The 24,640-nt window shown below is 39.9% G+C and overlaps 1 protein-coding gene across 1 annotated transcript; it reads right to left on the reverse strand.

Moving 5' to 3' along the window:
* Nucleotides 1–653: 653 nt before the first annotated feature.
* brwd1 (bromodomain and WD repeat domain containing 1) lies at nucleotides 654–24,578 on the reverse strand. Its single transcript, XM_056373370.1, has 44 exons — nucleotides 23,114–24,578; nucleotides 22,942–23,000; nucleotides 22,791–22,820; nucleotides 22,511–22,570; nucleotides 21,343–21,493; nucleotides 21,007–21,105; nucleotides 19,584–19,744; nucleotides 19,105–19,326; nucleotides 18,069–18,169; nucleotides 17,151–17,221; nucleotides 16,860–16,960; nucleotides 16,679–16,719; nucleotides 16,473–16,574; nucleotides 15,154–15,307; nucleotides 14,891–15,025; nucleotides 14,407–14,535; nucleotides 13,957–14,105; nucleotides 13,642–13,718; nucleotides 13,227–13,457; nucleotides 12,882–13,065; nucleotides 12,243–12,333; nucleotides 11,843–11,965; nucleotides 11,661–11,731; nucleotides 11,011–11,236; nucleotides 10,721–10,837; nucleotides 10,061–10,168; nucleotides 9,374–9,498; nucleotides 8,915–8,997; nucleotides 8,477–8,588; nucleotides 7,909–7,970; nucleotides 7,637–7,792; nucleotides 7,344–7,464; nucleotides 7,028–7,153; nucleotides 6,760–6,826; nucleotides 6,394–6,444; nucleotides 5,959–6,084; nucleotides 5,708–5,860; nucleotides 5,435–5,595; nucleotides 5,051–5,223; nucleotides 4,455–4,571; nucleotides 4,090–4,284; nucleotides 3,678–3,998; nucleotides 3,347–3,502; nucleotides 654–3,245 (listed from the first exon to the last, which is right to left on the reverse strand). The coding sequence occupies exons 1-44, from the start codon at nucleotides 23,148–23,150 to the stop codon at nucleotides 1,825–1,827; spliced, it is 6,756 nt and encodes a 2,251-aa protein (XP_056229345.1). The 5' UTR covers nucleotides 23,151–24,578; the 3' UTR covers nucleotides 654–1,824.
* Between the last annotated feature and the right edge of the window lie 62 nt (nucleotides 24,579–24,640).

Here is a 24,640-nt window from a genome sequence, read left to right on the forward strand (position 1 = left end):
TGGGTCGCTTCACAATAAAAGGGCGAGCTTTTATGGAAGCCCTTCACAATAAAACGAGGTAATAGCCATAGACTGTACTATCGTGCACCAAAATTTAATACACTGTTCGTCACCTTTACCTCAGTATTTATAAACTGTATAAAAAAGTAACATAACCATACAACGTATGCGGATAACAAAAGTCCAAATAACACCATGAAATTGTAAACAGGGAAAACAGAGAACGCTAAATGGGTAATCAGTTTTAGTCGTTATTTCATCTGGAAGCTGATAAACAGCTGGTGAATTATTAATCAAGAAATCAATTATTTTGTCTTCCGGGAATCCCTTAAAATATTTTAAGGGGCATTTCGCCATGAACCATAGATTATCAAAACTGAATGCATCATGATTGTCTACATACCATTCAGTTTTGACATATTAACATCTAGGTGAAATCCTTTGAAGCAGAGATACAGTAATCTAATTTCACAAGCTGAACTTCTCAAAACAATAATAGCTCATAAATCAAATTTCAGACGCAAATTAGACACACAAAAATAGCAGAGACCTACTGCAAACTGACCGCAACGCAAAATGATAGATTGCAGAATTAACTCCAGGTGCATCATGTTTGTGATGGCAATATGTAAGATTAAGTCCAACAAAGAATACACCTTGAAATGATGTCTTTATTAATAGGAGGAATAACTCATTCATTGCACTCCACAACCACATTGCGTTAATAGTTTTCCTGTGAAATCTGTTTATTAAAGGTGTAGTACGAAAAACATTAAGCAAAATGTCATAAAGCGACTATTTAGAAACCTCCCCATAAACAAAACTAAACCATGTGACTGGCAAAACATTTAAGTCAACTCTGAAAAAGAATTTAATACTGAAAGTAGGTAACACAGGACAACAATAAAAGGTCTTCCCAATATGAGAAATCACAGTATTTTGCATTAAGTACATTTGGTTACTTGTACTTGGCAAAAAGGTACCAATTTGTGACATATGGCAAGACAATGCAGTTAAATGTAAAAAAAAAAAACTAAAAAAAACAAACAAAAAAAAACACCCTCAAATTTAAATTAATGCTTTGCTACTGACTGATTAACCCTTTCAGACAATGTCATTCCCAATCACATATTTACATCTATTTACTAGAATACAACACAAAACTAATGAAAAAATGAAATGTATGGGAAAAAAAATCATACTCGTTCATTTGGCTCATATCAAAACATAATACAGTCAAGCATTAAGTGTGTGGATTTACAAAGGAGTGCTGTAGTCAAAAGTCTGAACATGGATTCGTTTTTGTCCCACTGAGTGTGCTTGGACATCTGCCGACCTGGAATTGTTTCTTTTCCTTACATTAGCTCAAAAAAACAACTGCATGTCTGAGACTACAGTAAACTTAGTTGACCCCTGAGTTTCTAATGCAAAACTAGTGTATGAAATACCTCATTACAGTGTATCTTAGTGCAAGCCAGCAATATGCTTGATTAAACAGAGGTATATTAGATAGCACCCAAGCTGACAAGATTCCCCAGAATGGTTTACTCTGCTGGCCAAATCACAACAAGCAGTATGGGAGGTGGTATTTTGCTCTGTATCCTTGTGAAAACCAGCAGTTCAAATGCTTGAATTTGTATTACATCTATAAACATGTTTTTTTCATAGAAAATATAAATATCCCTGAATGAAACAGATTCACAGCATTTTCTCTCGAGGACTCCAGTGCTACTACCATAACATGGCCATCAAGTGTCTTTAAGGTCTCCAGTTAATGTCCGTCTCTGTCTTTCCTCTAAAGCCTGTGGTTCCAGCCGCTCTCCTTCATTCACTGTCGTGATAATTTACCGTCCGCTTCCCCCGGTTCCGGGTGTTCACGCGTGTCTTTCGCTGCGATTTGCTATATGACTCGTCGCTGTCCTCCTCCTCCTCCCCTGAGGCAGCACGTTGCCGGCGCTGCCTTAGTTGGCGGCTGGCAGTCCTTTCTCCAGTCCCAGACTGTCTGTGACTTCTCCTCTTTGGACTGCTGTGGGACCCTGAGCTGGCAAATGAGTTTTCAGAGGCTGAAGATGACTGCTCGCTTTCTGAGTCAGAACTGTGGTTGCTGCTGCTGTAGCTTTCCTTTCGTTTGTGTTTTGGCTGCCTCAAGTTCTTTTTCCCGCTCTTTGAACGACGGACATCTTCCTCCTCCTCCTCGCTGGAATCAGACTGGGAGTAGGTGTCTTCTTCATTGCTGTTGCCATCCCCTTGTTTGGATTCCCTTTTGGGACGCTTTGATGAGCCTGACCTGCTATTTGTATTGTTCTTGGACACTGGCTCCTTCTCTCTGTCCTCCTCCCCATCTTCAGAGTCTGAAGTGTAAATACGTTTTCTCTTGGAAGACTGATTCCTGGTTTCACTGGGAGAGGTCCTGTTAGACTCTCTCTTATTACACCTGCCGTTCCTCTGTTTACCCTGGCCCACAGAAGCAGAATCTTCCTCAGAAAAAGAGTTGTCACTGATGTATTTCTTTTTTGGTAGGGCCCGGAGACTCAGCCGTCTATTTGATGTGTTATCTGAATTATCCGACTCTTCATCTGATGAGCCAGTGGAGCGTTTCCTCTTCGACTTCCTCTTGGGTCTGTATTCCTGCTCAGAACTCTCTGAGGCTGAGGTGTCGCCATGAGGCCGTTTAGATTTGCTCTTGTTTCGTGTTGACCTCTTTGTCTTTGTTTCAACTTCTTCACTGGAGTGATTGCTTTCTTCTTCGTGTTCTACGTCTTTTTTCAGTCTTTTCTTGCGTGGGCTGGATCTCTTTGGAGAATCACTGACTTCATCTGATTCTGCACCATCCAGTTTATTAGTTGAGGCAGATTTTTGTTTATCTTGGTTTTTTGATGTCGAAACTTTACTTTTTTTCTTAGGGTCCTTGTGGATTGCTTCCTCCATGTTTCTTCCATTTTGGTGTGGGTGTTTCTGGGAACTGTGGTCTTTGTCCTCTTCATCTGAGCTTACAGGAGGTTTGTGTCGTGTGGTCCTGCGTTCAGTGTCCTCTATCTCCTCCTCTTCCTCCTCACTTGTAATCCTCTTTTTCCTGGCTGGAGTGCTTCCTGTGCTTCTAGAAGGTTTCCGAGACACGGCCACCTGTTTCTTCTCCTCCTCCTCTTCAGCTTCTCCGGAACTCTCCTCTGCAGTTTCCTCCTGCTCAGAGTTGCTGTCAGACTTGTGATGTTTTGCACTGTGTCCGTTTACATGGGACAAATTATCTGCAGAAGAAAGGAAAAAACGAACTAATTAGGGAAAAAATTCTAAGCAAGTGACAACTACAAAGCAAAAACTAAAAATGACTAATGAGTACATTACTCACCATTTCCCTTTGTTTTAGCAGCTTGTTTTGATGTCCTCTGTTTACTGGACCTCGTGTTGCCATTCTGTTGATTCTGGGAGGAGGATGAAGCATCACTTTCATTTCCATCCTCCTCATCCTTGGATTCACGACCTGATTTTTTTGTATTCCGAGAAGCTAGAAGGTGGAACAAGAGCAGAACTGAGCAAAAATCTAACCCATAAACTGCCTAAAACATAAAAATGCAGAGGCACTGAGAGATCTGAGCGCAATCTGTGTTTTCCATGAGTGTCCTACTCTTTCAGAATTTAAATATGTATTTTAAAAGGTACAAAGAAAAGCATTTGCCTACCCCGTGTTGACCGCTCTCCATCTGAATCTGAGCTGCTCTGGATCACTGCAGTGCGTTTGCTGGCACGGGCTGTATGGCGGAGGCGGCTGCTGCTCCTCCTTGGCTTCTCCTCCTCTTCATCGTCTTCTTCATCCGACACATCTAGGAGTTTGATCTTATTCACAGCTGCTCTCGCTGTCTTCCTCTTGAGTGATCTGCGGACCGTGATTTCCTCTTCTTCCCTGTCCGAGCCCTGGGACGTGGCTCTGTCAGAGTCCTGGTGGTGACGTCTCTCCCTGCGAGATGACCTACTGCTGTGACCGTTCATCTCTGCTCTGCCCTCTGAAATCAAGCCACGGAGAGGGATGTTAAAAATGTGTAACTGTGATTGACAGGGCTTTGCGTTTAGGAGAGTTTTGTCTGTAGCGTTTACCTGTCCGTTTCCTGTCTGCGGCAGCACTGTTTCTGGTCAGCCGTGTACTCCTGCTGTTTTTACTCCTGCTGGGGTAGCGACGACCTGAAGACTGGGAGGACACTTCTCCATCCTCACCCTCTTCACCTTCACTGTCAAACTCCTCCTCCTCTTCTTCATCGTCGTCTTCCTCCTCTTCACTATCGCTCTCTGCAACTGGCAACCATTTCATATTTCCATTTCATCATTTTTGGGCCTTTTTTTTTTTTTTTTCAAATACACAACTTTTGAATGTGGCATTATGATCTCCTGTTTTTTCTCTAAATCTAATTACAAGGCATGACATTTCAAAACTGGATTTCCCACTGAAAAACTTAATTCCTGACCTTTTTTCCTCTGCTTGGCACAATTGCTTCTTGTAACTCTTGCTTTGTGTCTGCGTTGGTGGTGCCTTGAGGAACCAGGACGTTTTTCCTCCTCTGACTCGCTCTCACTGTCAGATTCTGAAGTAGAAAAACACTGAATCATGTCAAGATTTAATCTAATGAGCTATGAGACATGTCAATGCACTTCAGAAACACACTCTCTAAAAGTATTTCTTCTCAACAGTGTTTACTTGGGGGTTGTAAAAATATTGTGAAAATCATCCTCAGACTGTAGCTTTCAGTTTCTAAACAACTTTCACAATAATTTAGGAGACAGAATCCATCTCTACTATTAATATGCAGCGGGATTAGTCAGAAATGCAATCAGACTACAAACTAAAAAAGGTTAGTGTGTAGTATTTAGGTATGAATGCACAGCGATGCTTAATGCAAGTTGGGATTAAGCAAATTAATTGACAATTACAGCCATGCAGTATTTTCATTCCAACAATTGGAACCAGCTTTGTCATCTGTGAGACAAACCCGGTGCAACGGTTCAATGATTTACTATAATTCAAGTATCAATTTATCATTAGAAGGACAAGTCTCTTTTGTACCTGGTGTTGACGAAGCAGCTTTGGAGCCGGAGTCGTCCTCGGAGGAGCTGTGACCTGAGCTGCTGCTTCGACTCCTCCTGGCTCTCTCAGGAACAGACACTTTGGCTGAGGTAGATTTGGTCACTGACGTCGACTCCACTTTTTCCTGAGTTTTGACTGCAGCCCTCTTTTGACTTGAGAAAAGAAGAATGTATGTTTTTATTTAGTTATAAATTTAACTGACTTTAACTTTGAAACATCACTGTTTTTATAAGTGTACAATTGAGGAAAAAAAATACACAGTTACAACCAAGTGCTTATTCCAGATGGCTTATAGAGTACATGCCCACCGATCCACTAAATTGTTAAGCATGTTAGCTGAGGAGAGGCACAACTCAAACAGACCTTGTTGTGGCGGTGGACTGATCCTGTTGCTGCATTTTCTTGCGGAACCGCTGACTGCGGCGGAGCCTATCACTGCTCTTAACGGCAGTTTTGTACTCGGATATGATTGTTCTGATTTGCTCCTCAAAGAAGGCAGAGAGGCGCAAGGTCATACTGTAAATCTATGACAGAATAGAAAGAGAATAGAAGAGATTGGTCAGACAAACTAAAATATAAAGTATAGTGTTCAAACATAAATGACATAAATTTTCCAGGCTTTAATTACTCCCCTACCTTGGAGCGTTTATTGGGTGTGTAGGCTTTAGCATTGGCAAATATTAGGCGGGTGTCTTTGCAAAGCTCTACAGGGTTTTCATAGTGGTCTTCTTCCAGGGTCCTTTTCACTGTGCCAAAGTCCATTGGTGTATCAATAATGACATGGTAGTCCTGGACAGGCACACAAAACACGATTTAGACTTCATCTTTACCAAAACACAGAACGCACAGCACATTTAGCATGACTCCAGCGTGCCATGTTAACTCACTGGATAGTTTTCGGGATCCACAGGCTGTCTGAACGGCTCTGAGTCCTCACACTCAAATATGTAGTTGAGCAGATTCTTGCACTGTTCCTTCCAGGCATCTCTGTCTGGCAGCACCTCTACAGAGCGCTGCAAATATGGAGATTTATGGAGGAGAGGAGATATGTAATACATGCTACTCTGCTGCTATTGAATCATTAACAGTCAGTCTGCCACCAAACTGTCATCTCTTTTCTCATACAGGTAGTATGTCTTCAGACAGCAGTAAGAATTATATAGTTGTGATGTTTGTTAATTCTTAATTTGGGTTGTCTTGTTTTCAAATGCGGTCAAAGTCCTTTGTATGAGACTTATCACGCACGCACGCACACGCACACACACACACACACACACACACACACACACACACACACACACACACACAGTCTGTCTATTTACCTGACGTAACCGGTGTCCGGCTGAGGTTCCTGGTGCTTCTGTGTCCTCATCCTGTAGACAGTAATGAAATATACTGATATTGAACTGCTAATTTAATGTTCCACTGTTGAGGGCACATTCATAAACTACTAAACTAAAAATGGAAAACAACCATCTGAACGTTCAGTTGTAACTGTTTGTTCAGTGTCTCCTAAATCATTTCTCCTAGATCTCTCCTTATTGACTTAAATCAACTGGACAGATTATATGCAAAAAATAAAAAGATAAAAAAAATCTATCTGTATTTGCTTGACAAACAAGTAACAATTTGACTAGTACAGTATATAAATATTATTACATGTGAGCCATTTACTTAGGTACACTTACCTCTTCATCATCATCCATCTCTTCCACAGCATTGTAAATCTCCATGATATCTGTGCAGCTTGGATTACTGAGGAAATTAGGAAAAATATTAATATGATTGAGACATCATTGTCTAGAACACGATTTCTTTAAGTGTTTCTGTGTTATAGTTTGGTTATCATCACATGTTCTATAGATGTCAATCCCTTCAGTTGTTGTTCTCCAATGATCAATTTAATCATTATGACACACATAATGTTAAGTTACAATACAAAGAAGAAGAACTTACTTGACAAACTTCTGGAGGACATTTGTGATGATTTTTGCAGAGTGGGCAATCTTGCTCCTTGGCTCATTGAAAGTGCGGGCATTATGTGCAATATACCTGGCATCCCAAATTAATGCTGAGAGGCGTCTGTGGACCACCAGAGGTTCAGTGAATATACAGTTTTGCACAAAATCTAAGTTAGTAGAATTTCAGAAAGCAAAAAAAATAAGAAAAGACAAAGACAGATCAAGAGATCAGTCAAGAGTACAAATAACTCCATAAATGACCAGTTTGCATTAACAGGCATGTGGAAGAAAGACACACTGGTGGGACTGACCTGTAGAATCTGTGCATGAGTCGCAGTCTGATGGTTCCCAAATCAGTAGGATAGGCAATTACAGTGCAGTAGGTGGGATACTGGATCAAGTCCACGGGACCAGAGAAGGGAGCTGCAATCTCTGTAGCAGAACACAATGTGATGATGTTAGTATTACTGGGAAGGAAACCTTTCACAGTTGACTGGACCTGTATATATCCTGATGTGAGTGAATGAGTGAAAATGAGAACGTATGTGAGTGAATGCAAACTTAACAAAGTTAAAGCATGTCTGTGTATGTATCGTATACACACCGACAGTGATGAGCTGGTCGATGCCAGCAATGATGCGTTCACACTCCTCGTCCCTGCTCCTCTCCCCCCACTCTCCTTGCAGAGGTTTGTACATCAGCTCGCTCATCTCATCTGCTGTCACAGGGATACCACCTCCTTCTGTCTCTGGCTGCTGGGCTGCACAGCATTGGCAATACACTTGTTCAATACCCAGTGAAACCCCTTTAACCTTACTTTTTGAGAAAACACCGTGATGCCTATAGAGGTGACAGTAAGTAAAAGTTCTTAATTACCATTATCTGGAATAGGTTCCACATCCCAAGGACTCAGTTTCTCAGTTTCCCCATTGTCCCATCTGGTGGACACACAAAAGTTGGTGTAAGACGATTTGCTACAGTCAACTATCATATCTGCAGCACTGAGTGCTACCTCTTTTTTATTTCTTTAATTAAAGACTGTTAAACATCATTAACAAGATATATAGAAATAAATGTTACTGTAATTACAAGAACACAAAGGGTCATAGACACGATGTTCTGTACACAGTACAAAGCAGAGATGAATAAATGATCTTGATTCAATGTAAATGTGTCAACCATAAACACTGCAGTGCATCTTTGTGACCACTAGGGGGCAGACAGATTAGTCATGGCCAAGTGGATAGTCTGTAAAAGTATGTTTAATTAATACAGATATAAATAAAATTAATTAATTAATTAAATCATGCCATTGTTTCAGTCTTTAAATAGTGACAGAAGTGTCAGTCAATCAGTGTATTAGAAACTAGCTTAGTATTGGTAATGGTGCCACAACCACAGTGTTCCAAGTTATCCTGTCCTAACAACTGTGCATTTTTCCCACCTGACTTTGAAACACTGGAAGAGACTGTCAGGATACTCTGGTTGGTAGGGCTCCTGACAGACGATGGTCCCAAACCACCAGGCATCGTCTATCACTGAGCGAAACCTGTCGTCTGCAACAGAGCAAATATTATCAAATTCAGGAGGAGAAAAACATCTATTTATGCAGGTGTGAAAAACAACAGATCTTCATTTATCAGCACCTACACTAAGAAGCAATGCAAAAATTAAAAAGAACCCACATGCTGGAATAAGGGTCTCCACCAGAATACATATTAGCTTTTCTGAAATGTTGACATAAAAGTATTAAATTCACTCTGGGAAGCACCTTTCTTCTGTGTAGGTTCATGTATTTAAAACTGATGAAATAGATACATGGAATATGCTAATTGGCGTGAAAACAAAGACTTAACATCTCTAACGGGGTGCACAAACTTACTTGGTTGCCAGTTTCTACGGAGTGCCTCGTCATAACTTTGCCTCAAAACCAGGAAATCTATAACATCTGGCATGTCATGATACCTGTTGGAGAAATCAGTCATTTTAATGACGAAGTACAATAAAGATTTGTGGTCTTTATGAAACTGATGCTGAATCATGTTAATAAATACTCATTCATTTTATAAAACAAACGACTACACCAGAAATTTAGCCAGTATTTCAAAACCAAAAACAGAATCCTGTCCTGAAAATTTTGGAAGCAGAAAACTTATATTTATCATAACAGCAACCCATCACACAAATGTAGCCATTATTATTTTTCAAAGAGCAAATACATACAGCAAATTCAGTTCATATCAGACTCAGGCAAAAGCGACCTTCATGTTGGGATGATTATGAGAATCATGTTTAATGTGTTTTTCAATAGAGAGCCACTTAATGAAACTGAGCTGCTTACTTGACAGAAAACGACTTGTCTGAGATTTTGCCAGTGCCGTGGTCAATAAGGGTCAGCTTCAGACAGCAAAGAGTTGGAGGGCAGACTTCATATTTGATCCCAGTGATCTTCACAAACTCTTGGTCCTAGAAAATATACAGTAGAGTTTCGATTAATTTGCATTTCCAAGATTTCTACTTACACTGATATGTTACAACATCATGACCACTCAAAGACATTAAGCAAACAACATTCTTAATCTTGTAACAACAAGGTCTGGGATACATTAGACGGTAAGTGAACAGTCGGTTTGCGTAGATAAAGTGTTGGATGCAGGAGAACGGGCAGGTGGGTCAAATTGTTATGGCTAGATGACTGTCCTTGGAGCATCTCAGAAAAATCAAGGTTTGTGTGGTGCTCCTGGTCAGCAGTGGTCAGAGGGGGCCACTGGTCCACTGAGACAAACCACAAACCAGTGCATTAATGATGCACAAGGGCAACAAAGGCTATCCTGTGTGGCTTGAACCAACCAGAGGGTGCTGTGGCACAAGTGGCATGATGTTAATGATGTTTATGTGAGAAATGTGTTGTTGATTTTAAGTGGTTTTAGTGACTTGGGTGATGACATTGTAGAATCAACTTCCTCAACTTTTTTAGAATTCAGTATATTTTTCCAAACACTTCTACCAGGAATGTTTCGATTCTTACCCGCAGCTCCATTTTCTTCCAGGGCTGTTTGTCTAAGTTGATGTGGTACAGTTCACTCCGGCTCACAGCCTCAACGTAGGCTTCATGTCCCTGCCGAAAATAGATGACCTGACAAAACAGAGAGATTCACATCTTAGAAAGTAACTGAGTGACATGATGATCATAATCATAATTTTTGCAGTTTATTTTTACAGGATGCTCATGATGCCATGCTAGACATCAAAAGATTTGTATTTAGACTATATCCATTTTTTGTTATATATTTAGGAACAATCCAAGCCATTAATAATATGTAAAAACATTTCATATTTCACATACCACAGTTTGCGGACAGTTTAAAATCATCTGCAAGATGTTAACAGAAACTTGAATTTCTTCACATTTTGTTTATGTTTCATTTCTTTGTTTCTCCAAGTAGCTTTATCCATTTCTCTGCTTCTGTTTCGCTGTTGTGATAAGGCAATGACCTAAAGAAGAATTAAGTTTGATCTCGTCGTTTTAAGGAGCAAGATTTCCTGACAAGATGTTAAGTTATGGCTGGAAAAATAATGATTTATATTTGAGGAGACAGAAAAGAAACTGGGGGGATTGAAAAAAGATTATGTTGCCTCATATAATAACACCATGGCTCTGTAAAAAGATCCCAATATTAGCATATACCTCGTCACCCATTTGGGGAACAAAAGGAGACTTCCTGGGAATGACATCAGTGATCCATGGAGAGGGCCTGAACTCATTGGACACTTCTCTGTTGATGGATGGTCTGGCCTTTGGACGCTGATTAGAGCACCAAGATGGATAATGTTAAAAGAGTAAATATGAACCTGTTTTGAAATGACAGAATCTAAAGCAAAGTCTGGGCAATGACTAACCAGTTACGATTCACACAGTGACACATCAGGATTAGTAATCTCATGAGGGGAGTAGGATATCTGTGTCTAACCACTCACCCGGGGTGCCTTGTTCTTTGATTTCTTTGCCTTCTCTTTGCTTTTCTTCTCAGGTTTTTCCTCCTCGTCACTCTGCTGCTTCTCCTCCTCATCATCATTCTCTTCCTCCTCCTCCTCGGAAGTGCTGAGTCTGCGCTGCACTCGTTTCCGTGATGACAATGGGGTGGAGGGCTGCAGGTTGATACCAGCATCGGCCGTCCAGTCTGAGTACTCGCTGGATGTGTGGCTGTCCAATCAAAAAGGAGTAATAATCACCATTTAAGTTACATAGAGAAAAACAGGCAATACAAAAACTTAATTAACTAACTTGTTTCAACCTGCTTGGGGTACCAGATGTGTGGAGATTGCCACCTAAGACAACACAAAGGAGTAACAAAGTTTTAACATCACAGTCAATTTTAAATAGTTTATACCCTAGGTTTTTGTGAATAAGAGAAAACTCTTATCTGGTACTCTAAACAAGTTCAAACAAATTAAAAGAATTACTTGTTTATACAACTTTATATATTTACATTAACTCATTTGGAAGACGCTTTTATCCAAAGTGACTTACAAGTGAGGGACCTCACAAAAGCTTCAGTGCAGTAGGAGACCTTGGCATAAGTACCAAGTACTACATATATTTAATAAGTGCATCCATTTAATCATACCTTGAGCTGTCACTGTTCCACTCCTCCTCATCATTGGATGACTCCAATTCACTCCCATCCAAGTCATTGTCCTGAATAGATTCAAAACAAGAAATCGCTTGATATCTCCCCCCCAAAAAAAAGACCTCAGGTGCTTGTAAATGACACTTTTCTCAAAGTCATAAAAGTGGAAAACATGATACCTCAGAGTGTCCCTCTGAGCTTGCAGTCTCCTCTCCCTCTTCACATGAGAAGTCAATGAAATCCACTGTGTCACTGCGGCCGTGTGCTCGCTTCGTAGTGGGAGGCTCATCATCTGAATCATCCTGGGGGGAGAGAAGGACAGATAGGATGGACTCAACACCGGTGCAAAGATTTGTATGGAAATAGCTGTGAACTGGAAAAAACACACACTGTACATATAGTATTTTGATACCATCCAACACAGCACCTGTCATGACTATGTTGTTATATCCATGTTGCAGATGGGTTCAAGTACAATGCAAAGTGTAAAATGAAAATTCACAGAATAGGGGTACACAACCCATTTTTTAAAATTGCCATTTAAGACTTCTTATATTGGTGAAGAGACAAGAAACCTACTCGACAGCTACTGTAGATAATGCGCCTCTTCTTTGCATTGTACAGAGCCACCTCCTCATCTCCTTTGGCTGTTCGGATGTCCTCCTGGTCCCTGAAAAACAAATTTCCATTATGTTTAAGATTAAAGAGGAACACCACCAAAATTGAGAGAAATCTAAACGTTGTAAAATGTTGATATATGTAAAACACACACCATAATCATCTCTCACATGTCTGTTGATGTTAATACCATACCTTCTAATTCCATAAATAATGATACTGGACCTTTTGTCTGTTGATAAAAACTGGGCTGCCTTCACATTCTCTTAAATGTTTTTTATGTCATGAAACAAAGGCCCAACTCAACCAAGTTATGACAAATTATCTTTCTAAAGAAAATGTGTTTTTTTTTAATGAATATGTGAATTGTTGAGTTGGGTATGATATAAAAATTGATCCAGTCTAAAATGGGAGTACGATCCATTTCCATTTAGGTCATATTAAAACAATCACAACAAGTAATCATTCGTCTTTTGTGTAAACAGTGTCATCTCAAAAACAATATCCAATAGAAAGGTCCAGAAGGAGCACAAACATCTCCAATCACACTCTGCATATCTCAGCTGTAGCTGGAAAAAGGTAATACTGCTAGGTCTCTACCTGTAGTTGCTGGGTGCCAGTTCAGGCACCACCACCCTGCGTCTCCAGGCCTGCAGGTCTCTCTCTGTGGCCATCTGGCTGCGAGGAGCATTCTGGTGCATCTGCCGGACACCCTCCACCTGTCCACTGCGGCGCAGACCCACATTAGGGGGTGACTGCACATCTGCTCGATCATTCACAGACACTGCAATGAAGGGAAATTAACAAAAATCAGTGGATGATTGTGCTGCATTTTCAGGACATTGTGTCCAACCCCCAAAAATCAAACAGCTAGCCTTCCAACAGCTCAGCAGATCAATACATCAGCTAAAACAATCCAATGGAACACTGGTGCTGTATTGATACCTCTGCGTGGTGTGCTTGGTGCTGGTGCCAAGGCTGGGCCCTGTGCCTCAACTGGCCCCTCTGGTCCTGCTACAGCAACCAGAACTGCCTCTCTCCCAGGCTGGCTCTGCCGGTCCTGTTGCTCCCGGAGTTGTCGGATGGCTTCGTCCAGAAGGCTGCTGCGTCTTATTGCAACCTCCTCATGCTCAGCAGTCTGCTGGCTGATCACCTGCTCCACCACCTCGCCATCACCTGAAGATGTCATCAAATGGGGAGACCAAGAGCATGAGTGGATGGTAGCGGAGCTTCATAATGGGTATATAATTAGAGTGGGGCTGATAAAGCAGTGAAAGTGGAGTGGGGGGATTTGTGATTTATGAATTAAAATGTACATACATTTTAGAAAGGGCTCATTATGGTCAAATTAAGGTCTTACTGGTGGCTACGTATCCCAGCTGAGGAACCAGGTGTTCAGCCGCAATGTTCTCCCGCCCTGGGACAAGACGTTGGTACCTGAGATTAAAATTATTAACACAAACAAAACAAAAAGTTGATTTAAATAGAAGACAGCTGTTTTTATGCCAACAGTGACTTTGCTATTACGTATATACATGAGGATCAAAATTTAACCGCTCTAATATACTTAGTACAGTTTTTCATAGTTCCCTACAGCATTGAGAACCTGCATGGACTAAACATTGAATGGATGGAGAACATATTGTTTGCTGTATAACTGAAAGGTCATGTTTACCTGGGTGGATGGGGGTTTCCGTCCACGTCCACTAAGAAGGGAGGGGGCATGAGATGGGGTGCCTGTTGTGTCTGTTCATCCAACACAAAGCCGTTGGCGTCTCGGATCAACGGCCTATAGTCTGTGTGGAAGAACACCTGGTCTGGAAGCTGTGTGGAGACCAGGAGAAAGATGCTTGATAAGACACCATGCTGCTTTTGCTATGTGATGAGGTATTATTCAGACACACGCTTGTATTTGGATGACCACTGTTACATTTTTATATTATACAGTGAGCTTACAAAGTGTTAAATTTAAAAAGGCTGTAATATTTTATTTTGTCTGTAAAAAAAAAATAGAAGTAGAACATAACCACTGTCTATAAAATGGCACTACTGCGGTTTTTACCTGGCAATAAAGATGAATTGCTGTGTGTAAAGATTTAAATATACATGTGCAATGTATCCTTGCCTTCTCATATGGCTTGGAACTGCCGAAGCCAAAGATGAGCAGATGGCCATGAGAGTCTGTGCAGGCGAAACGCTGGCCATCGGGAGTAAATTTGCAGTCGAACACGGCTCCGTGACCCTGGCCCTCGATCTGGATGAATAACACAAAATCAGCTGAGGTATAGAAACTCGTTAACAAGGGAGGCAAACTCCACACAAAGGAGTTTTTAACAATATCCATACATTATAAGGTCCTTGAATTATTTTTTCCTTTCAGATCCTGCAGGACCTCAAAGTACATTTATATAATAAAATAAATCACATTCTGTTTCAACCTCACTACCAAGGACATACTAAACTAATGTTACTTATTGACGTATCTGTTACATTGTGTGTCGTGGCATGTCTTGTTTGTTTGAGTATTGTTGTTGTTCATCGTGTTATATAACTGCTGTGTTCACGATTCTGTCAACGCCATGTTCTGATACTGCTGAGTGTCAGTGTACCATGTTGAAGTAGTGCTGTGTGTTTGTTCCTCGCAGCAGATCCCATATGAAGACATTCCCATCATGGCCAGCAGATAGGATGATCCTTGGGTCAAAAGGGTGCGGTTCCAGCACAAACACCTCAGCCTCATGGCCCTGAAAAAAATGTTCAGGTTAGTCTCTGGTTTTAAAATTAGTCACTTAGTGAATGTTAGATTAGGTTGTTGTGACATCCACTATGCTCAAAATTTTATTAGGAGAAAGACAACATTGTGCACAATTACTTTAAGGATATGTAGCAGCTGTCCTGTGTAGGAGTTCCACACTTTGAGGAGATGGTTGTTAACAGCCGTGATGACTGTATTGTCATGGCGATCCCACGCTACCATGGTGACTTTGGGTTTGAAGTAGCTTTCCTCTTCACTCATTGCTTCAGCACTATAAGAAAAAAAAAACAACATAAAATTAGAAATTACACACACCACACTAGGTTGCAACTCTTTACTCAACACAAGTGGCAGCTTGTATCTGATGATGTCAGTGTTTCTGGAAATGATTCCCCACGAATTTCCACTTTGTTTCCTGTTGCGAGGAGCATGTTGACACCTACTCCCCCTCCACAGCATTATCCTGTGAATTTGTGTTTTCTTTCACTGTACTGGGGAGGACGAACAAGTTGGTATTTTCATTTATGCTCAAATAAAGCAATCCAAAGCAACCCAGCAGATTTACCACAAAAAATAATCAAAGATTAAATAGAATGGGTGCATTTAGTTTGACCTATGAATGACTTTCTCAGCTGTATAAACAAATAACTAAAGCTATGTGATGCTGATGATTTTTGATTTTGATGATTACATGTTACTTGTGAAAGGCAGTGAAAATGTGTTTGGCAGATGAGCTAATTATAGAAACTGCCAGTACAGCTTTTATAGTTATTCCCAAGACAGACAGACAAGCTCTGGGTGGTGAACACTGTTTTTTCAAGGATTTATAAAAAAAAAAAAAAAGAAAGGCACTGAGAGTATAGCTAGATTTATATTCATATTTCAGTAATGTACTTCATTGGCACATATACATTCTGCATCTACTCTCCAGGAAGAATTGCTGCTGCTATGCAAAAAAGCAAGAAGTAGTATAGTATTTACAGTACCCTAGGGTTTCAACAATCACAAATCATTATTCAGAAATAACGGTATTGCAAATAACATCTTCCAGTCCTGAGCTGGAAATGATGCTAAGTCTTCATGACATGTTAGTCAATGCTTTACAAACAGATGAGAGAGCTAAGACTTACACAACATGACAACTGAACAAATAAAACATTTGGGTAAATGGATTCCTCAGCTGACATCAGCACCTGGTTCACTTCAACATGCTCCAACAGCTCTTTGAGGCGGCCTAGAAAGCAACTGCTTGTGTCTCATTTAACAAATCTTCCAGCTACTATTTACAGCAAAAGAAAATCTTGTTCTTTCATATCTTGTTGCTTGTACAATGCATTTCCTCGTCTCATTACACGATTACTGAGAACAAACCAAAGCCTTTTGCACTTAAATCATTTTCATCCACGCTAGTTTACAACAGCAGAGCTGGTCCTTACCCTGGAAGAGTGGCAGACATGTTGAGCAAGATGCACCTCCACTGCTGCCGCTGATGGAGCTTCCAGATCCGTGCTGTTCCATCACGACTTCCACTCACAAACCTGAGCCAGGACAGTAACAGCGACTGTTACATATAATTCACTATTAACTATCATGACAAATACATGGTGCAATAGAGCAAATTAATATAGTAATTTTATCATACCTTTCACCTGAGTGGCAAAACTGGATGCTATCAACTTTGTCCTAAACAGACACGGCAGAAATATGGAGAACGATTATTACGTGTTGGTGTTATTGCTGGTGTGCAGCTGAAGGTTTATGTGAGTATGTTCTGTGCTGCAGCAGCCATATAAATGTTAATCAGTTCTTAAGAAGGTTCTTACTGTGTGCTCATGGAGCTCTGATATCTTTTCTGGACTTCCGCATCCCAGGTAATATATTCTGATGACATCATCAGTACTTCCTGTTGCTAAGAACATCCCACCTGAGAAAAAAAAATCAGTTTGAAGTGTTTAAACCAGAAATTTAACCTGTATGTCTGTCATAATTACATGCTAGCTAGATGCTAACTATGATAATTGTGCTATGCTGAAACACATTGAGAAGAATATATACAGGTTCATTCAAAACAAACAGCATTTACATACGAATGTCTTCCTTAAATGAATCATTACCTGGACTGAATGAGGAGCACACAGTCTGAACTCCTGGCCTTGGCCGCTCTGTAAATTTGTGTGGCCGATCACTTGAAGGATAGTAGAGACAATTTTACTCACAGGAAAGGGGCATTTGAATGAATCACACAGTAAAACAGAGCAGTCTTATTTGTTGGTCCATCCTTCAACAAAACTGTCAATTAAAGTTTCATCTCATCTAACCAGCATGTCAACTTCAGGATGCCAGATGTGACTGAGGTCAGGACAGGTGCAAGGTTCTTATATCAGATAAAGCTCATCCACATACTTTGAGGAGATCAGGGGTCCCTTTATACCCATTTAGTCCAATTCTCTCTTGATGTCTTACTCGGTTAATTGTTTTATACTTTTACCTGGTTGATTGCTGTACAAGTAGCCGTTTTCTACTTCAGCTAATTAAGGCAAAGCAGGCACTTTTCATTAACCTACACTGTATATCGAAAGGTGATATATTAGTGTTACCTACCGATCAACCACAACATTAAAACCAGTTTTAATGCAGATGGCTCATCAGTGTAGTTGCAGTGGTGGAGCAGAACAAAAAACTGTCAACCCAGTTTGGCTAGTTTTCCAGTGTCAGCTGTAGGCTTGCTTCAGTTAGTAACTGAGTTTTTAACTCCCACTCACATGACAGTCTACAACTTAGCATGTTACAACGTTTGCTAAGAGACTTGTTAGTTTAACTTATACAAAAGCAAACAAAACAATGTTGTTTTTCTTTCTAAATAGCCACAATGTGAGTGTTTCCTTTGAATTCTAAATTTTTGCTGCTTTAAGAGATTTTTTAAAAAACTTTTAATAGATTATTAATTTCATAATTTTTTTAAGTGCTATGACAGAATATTTGTTAATGAAAAGCTCTCAAACACATACTGTTACTTAACAAGCAGCACTCACCTAAAGTTGATGTTGTTGACATCCCACTGCCAGAAGCAGACAGTAGCATCAGTTCCAGTGGACAGCATGTAACGTTTTGAGCCCTTGGCAAACGGTGAGAACTGAAAACACAAGACTTTCACAGATCAGTTACCTGAATTACGCTGACAACATTATTTTAAAATCATACAGACATATATTTTGCGAGAGTCAAATATTAACACTTTCCCCTCTTACTATGTAAGTCAGGCCAAAATCCTGATTTTGAACCAACATGCAAATTAACTAGTCATTTCATTTTATGGTGTACAATACAAACTTTCTGTGGCTTGAAATTCACAATTATTGACAGTTTCTCTGGATCTGAATAACATTGTTTTGGCATTGTGCATAGAACAATGTTTAACACTTGCTGAGGCATAAGTTGCCATAGCAATGAAGAGAAGATGACATGAAGGCTGATGGAAACATGCTTCATTCTTTTTATTTCAGTCATTGTCAGTGCAGGAAAAACACTGCTACCCAGTGTTTCAAGCCTCTGGTTCATTAAGAAAATATGATACAGCATATAAAATTATTCAGTTATAGGTGGAAAGCAGAAAAAGATGCACCGTGTACCAAAGTTACAGACAGTCCTAATTAGGTAATCTTTTCTGTCCTATATCTGCATAGCATGAGTTGATGGACTGGGACACAGATTCAAGTTAGCTCTTTGTGATTTTTTTTTTTAATTTTTCTTTAAACTTTGCAGACTCCAATGAAAACATACCTAGTAAGATCTACATTTTAGAAACATTTAACTAATGAAATGGAGTACAATTAAGATATCTCGAACAAATTATGAGAGCTGCATGGTTGGAAACACTTGAAATATAAAAAGGGTATTCATGAATCTTGCTTCTTTGCTTTCAGAGCAGTAATATATCTACAACTGCCTGATTTCTGGTAAGGTAGTCAAGACAATTTAGCACAATCATAAGATACTAATTACTATTGTTTGTAAAGAAAACATAACCAAAATGACAGCATATTAGTATATTGATGGAGATTCCTTTACCTGAAGGGAGGTAATGGATCCACTGTGCCCCTGCAGCACAGCCACAGGAGCACAGGTACGAAGGCACCATACACGGATGGTCTTGTCACAGCTTCCCGCGGCAATTAATGTGTTCTCATAATTAACCGCCAAGTCTGTGATTTCTGCAGAGTGTCCTCGCAACGTCGAATGAAGCCTTCCATCAAACGAAGACCAAATCTTCACCAAACAATCATCCGAGCCCTGAAAAAAAGAAAAAAAAAAAACTTCTACTTTAAAATTCTATTGAAGCATACAATAGACAAGACAAGTCTTGCACAAGGTTAAGATAAAACAATTGAGGCATATTCAACTTGAATGTGAATACTGTATACAATTTTTGTTTTGTGTTAATCAGTGTTTTAAAAGAGCCAAAGCAAAATTAAAATTACTGTAATCACAGCACATTAAGTAGGGGGTTATTTTTGAGTGGGGGGATATGCTGAGAAATTCCATCTTACTGTGAAGATCCTGAGACCGGAGCGATCAAATGCGATACAGTACACTGCAGACAGATGCCCCAGGATCCGCCTATGCAGTCGCATATGCTCATAGTTGCTGACAGGATTGATGGAGCTGAAGCGCTGCGCTCCCGTCAGCTCTCTCCCGCGATGCACCTTCACTGTTGACGATAAGATGCCAATCATCAGAAGAGTGATGAAATTACAGGACTGCAACAGGACTGGCATCAGCACAAATACAGTGGGCGTGAGATATATTTACTCTAATGTGGGCAGGAATGGAGGGGGCATAACCATGGGATGAAAGGAAACATATGGACATATAAGAGGCTGTTATTCTTGGGATTAAAAGTATGTAAATACATTGTCTTTCAATAAATCTTATGTCTCTCATTACAGCACCTAGTAAACTTACATTTTAGTTTAGTTTGTGTTTCTCGCTCACTTGTTTTATATCTCTTCTTATCCTAATCATGCCATCCCTTATTCAAATCTGATCTGTAAACAATAGCAATATCACCGCTGCTTCTAAGTCAGATGCATCTGGTTTGTATCTGGTTTGTATCCGTTACTATGGGAGACAACAAAATAAAGAAATCAAAGCAACATGAATCCATCTGTAATATTTTTTCTGCTTTAAGTTCTCACAGGCTCAAGATGAAGTTGTTTTAAGCATGTAATGAGGCCCGTTTGTTGTTCGCCTTCTAAAAGGTGGCTTACTAACAGCTGCGTAACTTCAATAGCATTTTTTAAATGAACAAAATAACCAAAAAGCTTGCATGTGTATTACTTTCCCTGAGGAAGGATAGGTTTTAAATAAAAATAACACTGTTGCAAACAGGCATAACAAGAATCTCTGCAGCAGTGTGCAGGAGATAAATGCCTCAACTTCAGGACCAAAAAGGAAGCGCTGGAAATCCTGAAGAATCAGGCAGGTAAAGTATTGGAAAAAAATTGTAGTACTTCTGCGCAAACCTGATGATTATGACTTATGATCAAGATAACAGTCATGTCATTACCAACAACCACTGCAGTGTAACAGGCTGCATTAAGGAACCCAATCTAGCTAAGTCACTGCAATGCACCACACTGCTATTTGTCAAAAATAAACTGACAAAATGCCGTCTACTTAAATTTGGCAGTCAGGGAAAAGAATAATAGATAGTGCATTACACAGTCTACACAGTGTGTAACTTAGGGTTCAATCAGAAGTCTTCAGATTCGTAAATGTGCACATTACCCAGTTATTCAGTGATTTGTCAGCACATACGTCACATGCATGGTTAGTGGGAGGAGACATTTAAAAACAGTGCCAAGCAATACCATGAAAAGCACATGTGATAAATCCTAACGCATCCATTTGTCCATTTCATTTCATTTCTTTTTTTTCCCCACAAAGGAGCCTCGAGCAAGCCAGAAGTACCTAAGGGTGGAGGATTCTTGCAGTTCAAAGGCCTCTCTGGTGGTCTGCCCCGGTGAAGGGCTGCATATGATGAAGCTTTAAACCGCACACTGTCACAGTCTGAAAAACAAAACAGAAAGTTCAGAGAATGATTCAGCTGATTACCAGCTGCGTGTGGTGAATACAATGTATCAATTCCTATGACTGCCCAAACTATTCAAACCCTCATGTTATGTGAAACTCAATATTCATCAGTGTAAGTATAATTTCCACTGCATAGTCAGTACTAAGGAAAAAAAGCGTGTCATAAAGTTCTGTACCCAGAAATACTTAAAAGAAGCTTTGACGAATGCGTACCTTTTGGGGTCCTAAGCATTGACTGCTTTCCGGACCCCAAGAGAGAGTGTACTCCTGGGACACATGATGGCACCTCTTTGTCAAGAAGTGGTCCAATCTGCTTACATATCTGCAGCAAATGGTTTGGTGCAATGTGTCTGTTGGCTGCAACCTGTGACAGCAAACAAATACACAGTAGTGATATGACACTGAATGCAGATCATTGCTGAAACGATTGGTCAATTAACAGAAAGACTATTCACCAACTATTCTGATAATCAATTATAAAACTAAAATGCCAAACAACCTTCTTAAATGTAAGGATTTGCTGCTCTTCTTTATTTTGGATTATTGTAAATTGAATGCATTTGCATTTAAGACTGGTGATCAGACAAAATAAGCAATGGGAAGATGACATATATAAATATATATATATATATATAGTCAATGACAGTCAATATAGTCTGCAGGATTTCAGTTATATATTATATTTCAGTGGTTTTCATTTTAAGAACACTTCTCACATACATCATAAAATACAAACAGTCTGGTACATGAAAATAAGAAACCATTCTGGTATGTTATATATTGCTTAATTTGAGATCCATATATGTAAAACTGACTATAAACATAACATTTTACGATGTTTATCTTATGTAATACTAGCAATTTCAGACTTTTCTGGGAGCTGCAGTTTTGTAAAAATTAATGTCTGACAGGGTGTCTGGTTGTTTCATGTGCTTCTCAACTCTTATTCTGAGAGGCGTGGCTTCTTATGCAAAACTTTCTCTTTTTAAGGACCAATCACAACGCCGGTCACATGCACAACAACGCAGAGACAGCGCATCTCGTCCTATGATTGGCCAGTGGAGCCGTCTCTACGTAGTGAGAAGCCGAACTACCCACCCTATCTGCAGTACAACAGTCGGGGCTAAATAATATTAAACCCTCTGTTCAAACGCCGTTTTCTCAGCGAACACATCACAGTTCACTTTCTGAAAATTTAACCCAGTGTTAACGAGCTATGACCCTGTCAATCCTCCCAGCTCAAGGATATCCAACAGTAGCCAAGCAGGAGAAAGAACAAAGACCGTAAACAAGCTCCGAGCATGGGCACAGGGTCCCCTGTCACAAGACAATAACAACCGCCGACAATGAACTTAGCAACAGAGATGAAGTTAAATCTCACCACATCTTCATATGTTCTCGGGTGCTCGTTTCCCAACCAGTCCAGTCTCCTGGGCAAAAGCTGTCGAAAACAAGAGTTTTTTGTAAAGCGCAGGCTGCACAGAAAACACCAGCAGGTACATCATTAAGCTAGTAAAAAACCGGGTGATGTCAAATGAGTGAGACGTACAGAGGTATTAAAAAGTCGACAGAAGTGAGACAAGTTTTATGCCCAGACTCAGTCAACACCGACGGATAGCAGCTAGCAGATAACAAGCAGCAGAGACAGCGGGGATACACACCTGATATTCCTCTAGTTCGCTCGCCAGGACCTGCAGTGGATTAAAAGAGGCGATTCAGACCAGACTGCATCTATTAACAAACTCTATTATTAACTAGCTAGTCAACTATTTTCAAAGACAACACTGTGCCAGTCAAGGCACGCCAGCTCACCTCAGCCGCTCTCCGACATGGACCCGTTGTTAGAAAACGAGAAATCAAGTAATAGAGCTCTGAAATTGAACAGTGAGGAAATTAACCGTGAGAAAATCAGTTGGGTTATCAATTAGCACGAACCGTATCGTTGTAAATTGAGCTATCATTTGGGTTTACTTCTGCGGCTTACCCGACTCAAGGAGCGAAGTGTTCCGATTTTTGGCCATTGAATCGGCCGTGATTTGGAGAGGAGAAACAAATTTTAGGCTAACTTTATGACTACAGAGAATATGATATATTTATTTAATTTCGGCTACACAGCTCTGACCCCCTCCACGGTTGCTCCCGCTTTCTATTCAGCCTGTTTGCAGTCGCCATTGGAAGGATGAGGCCTCAGCGAGTCGACTTACTTCCGCCACAGCGGAGTAACACAGGAAAAAGGGGGTGGGGAGGAGCGCCCTCTCAACAAAAGACCAAAGTATACGTTAGCTCGTAAAATAGTGACATTTGTATTATTCGAGTGTAACATCGGGCATTGATATGATTTCTAAACCACTCTTAAAAAAATAATAAAATAAATGAATAAATAAATTTAAACATTACATATAACGCAGTACTCAAACACCCCTCCGCTTTTTACCGACCAAGGTCGTGAGTCCTGCACATGACGTCATTAGCGATGGTTGCCAAATTTGCTTTATCAATCTGCTGATTTGCTTCATCAATTTTGTATTTTGTATCATATAGGCCGCTGGAAAGGGGAAAAGGTACTACAATAATGTCGCTGACCTAATTTCGTTGTAGTACTCAGATGTGAGTTGAGTGTTTTATCTTCTTTGGTATTCATATGTTATATATTAATGTAGGCTAATATATAATGCCGGTCAAAAGTTTTGTAACACCTCCGTAACAGTTTCTCCAGTTGTGGTTTAATATCTATTTCTGAAATTAAATCACAGATTAAATAAACATAGTAGATTTTTTTTTTAAATCATAAAATCTTCTTCATGAACTAAATTTAATCTAATTTTTTTTTCAGCCAGTAGCTGAACACACTCATGGTATTCCTACTACAATGGAAGTCAAATATTGCTCAGAAAGTTCCTCCCAATACTGTTGCAGAAGTTCCTAGAAATATGTTGCATTTACTCTTCTTTCCAGTTCATCCTACACCAGCTCCATGGGGTTTAGAGGCTGTTATGGGTCATCATCTTGCTGTAGGATGAATCCTCGGCCCACTCTGTTTACCTTTTTCTCACCATTCTGATAGCAATATACACTACTACTTCCTGTAGTGCAATAATGTCCAAATGATGCTTCAGTGGGTTTAGTGACGTTATCTGTTCCAACAATGCATTCATACCTGTGTGAATAGTTTTCCTCAACTTTCAAGGTTTAATTTATCTCTATTGCTGCAGAAAACCTGTGAGTTAGCTATTTTTTTGACTTCTGAAAATGATGAAATCGTATATGAAATTAATACCCCTGTTCTTCATCTCTTACCTTTGTTCCATTTAATATTATTCACTGGAGTTGAGCTGCTTACATTTTGATAAAAACTGGAAAATGGATGTGTTTTAAAACTTTTGACCAGTATATTGATACACTACTGGTCAATGTTTTACAGGTGCAGTGGACATGCAGACCTGTATGTTTTCAGTATGCTTTGTTTATTTTATTAAGAATAAAATTGATTTCCAAAACTCTTTGTTTGAGG

The sequence above is a fragment of the Seriola aureovittata genome, chromosome 4 (genome assembly GCF_021018895.1).
Source record: "Seriola aureovittata isolate HTS-2021-v1 ecotype China chromosome 4, ASM2101889v1, whole genome shotgun sequence".
Lineage (NCBI taxonomy): Eukaryota > Metazoa > Chordata > Actinopteri > Carangiformes > Carangidae > Seriola > Seriola aureovittata.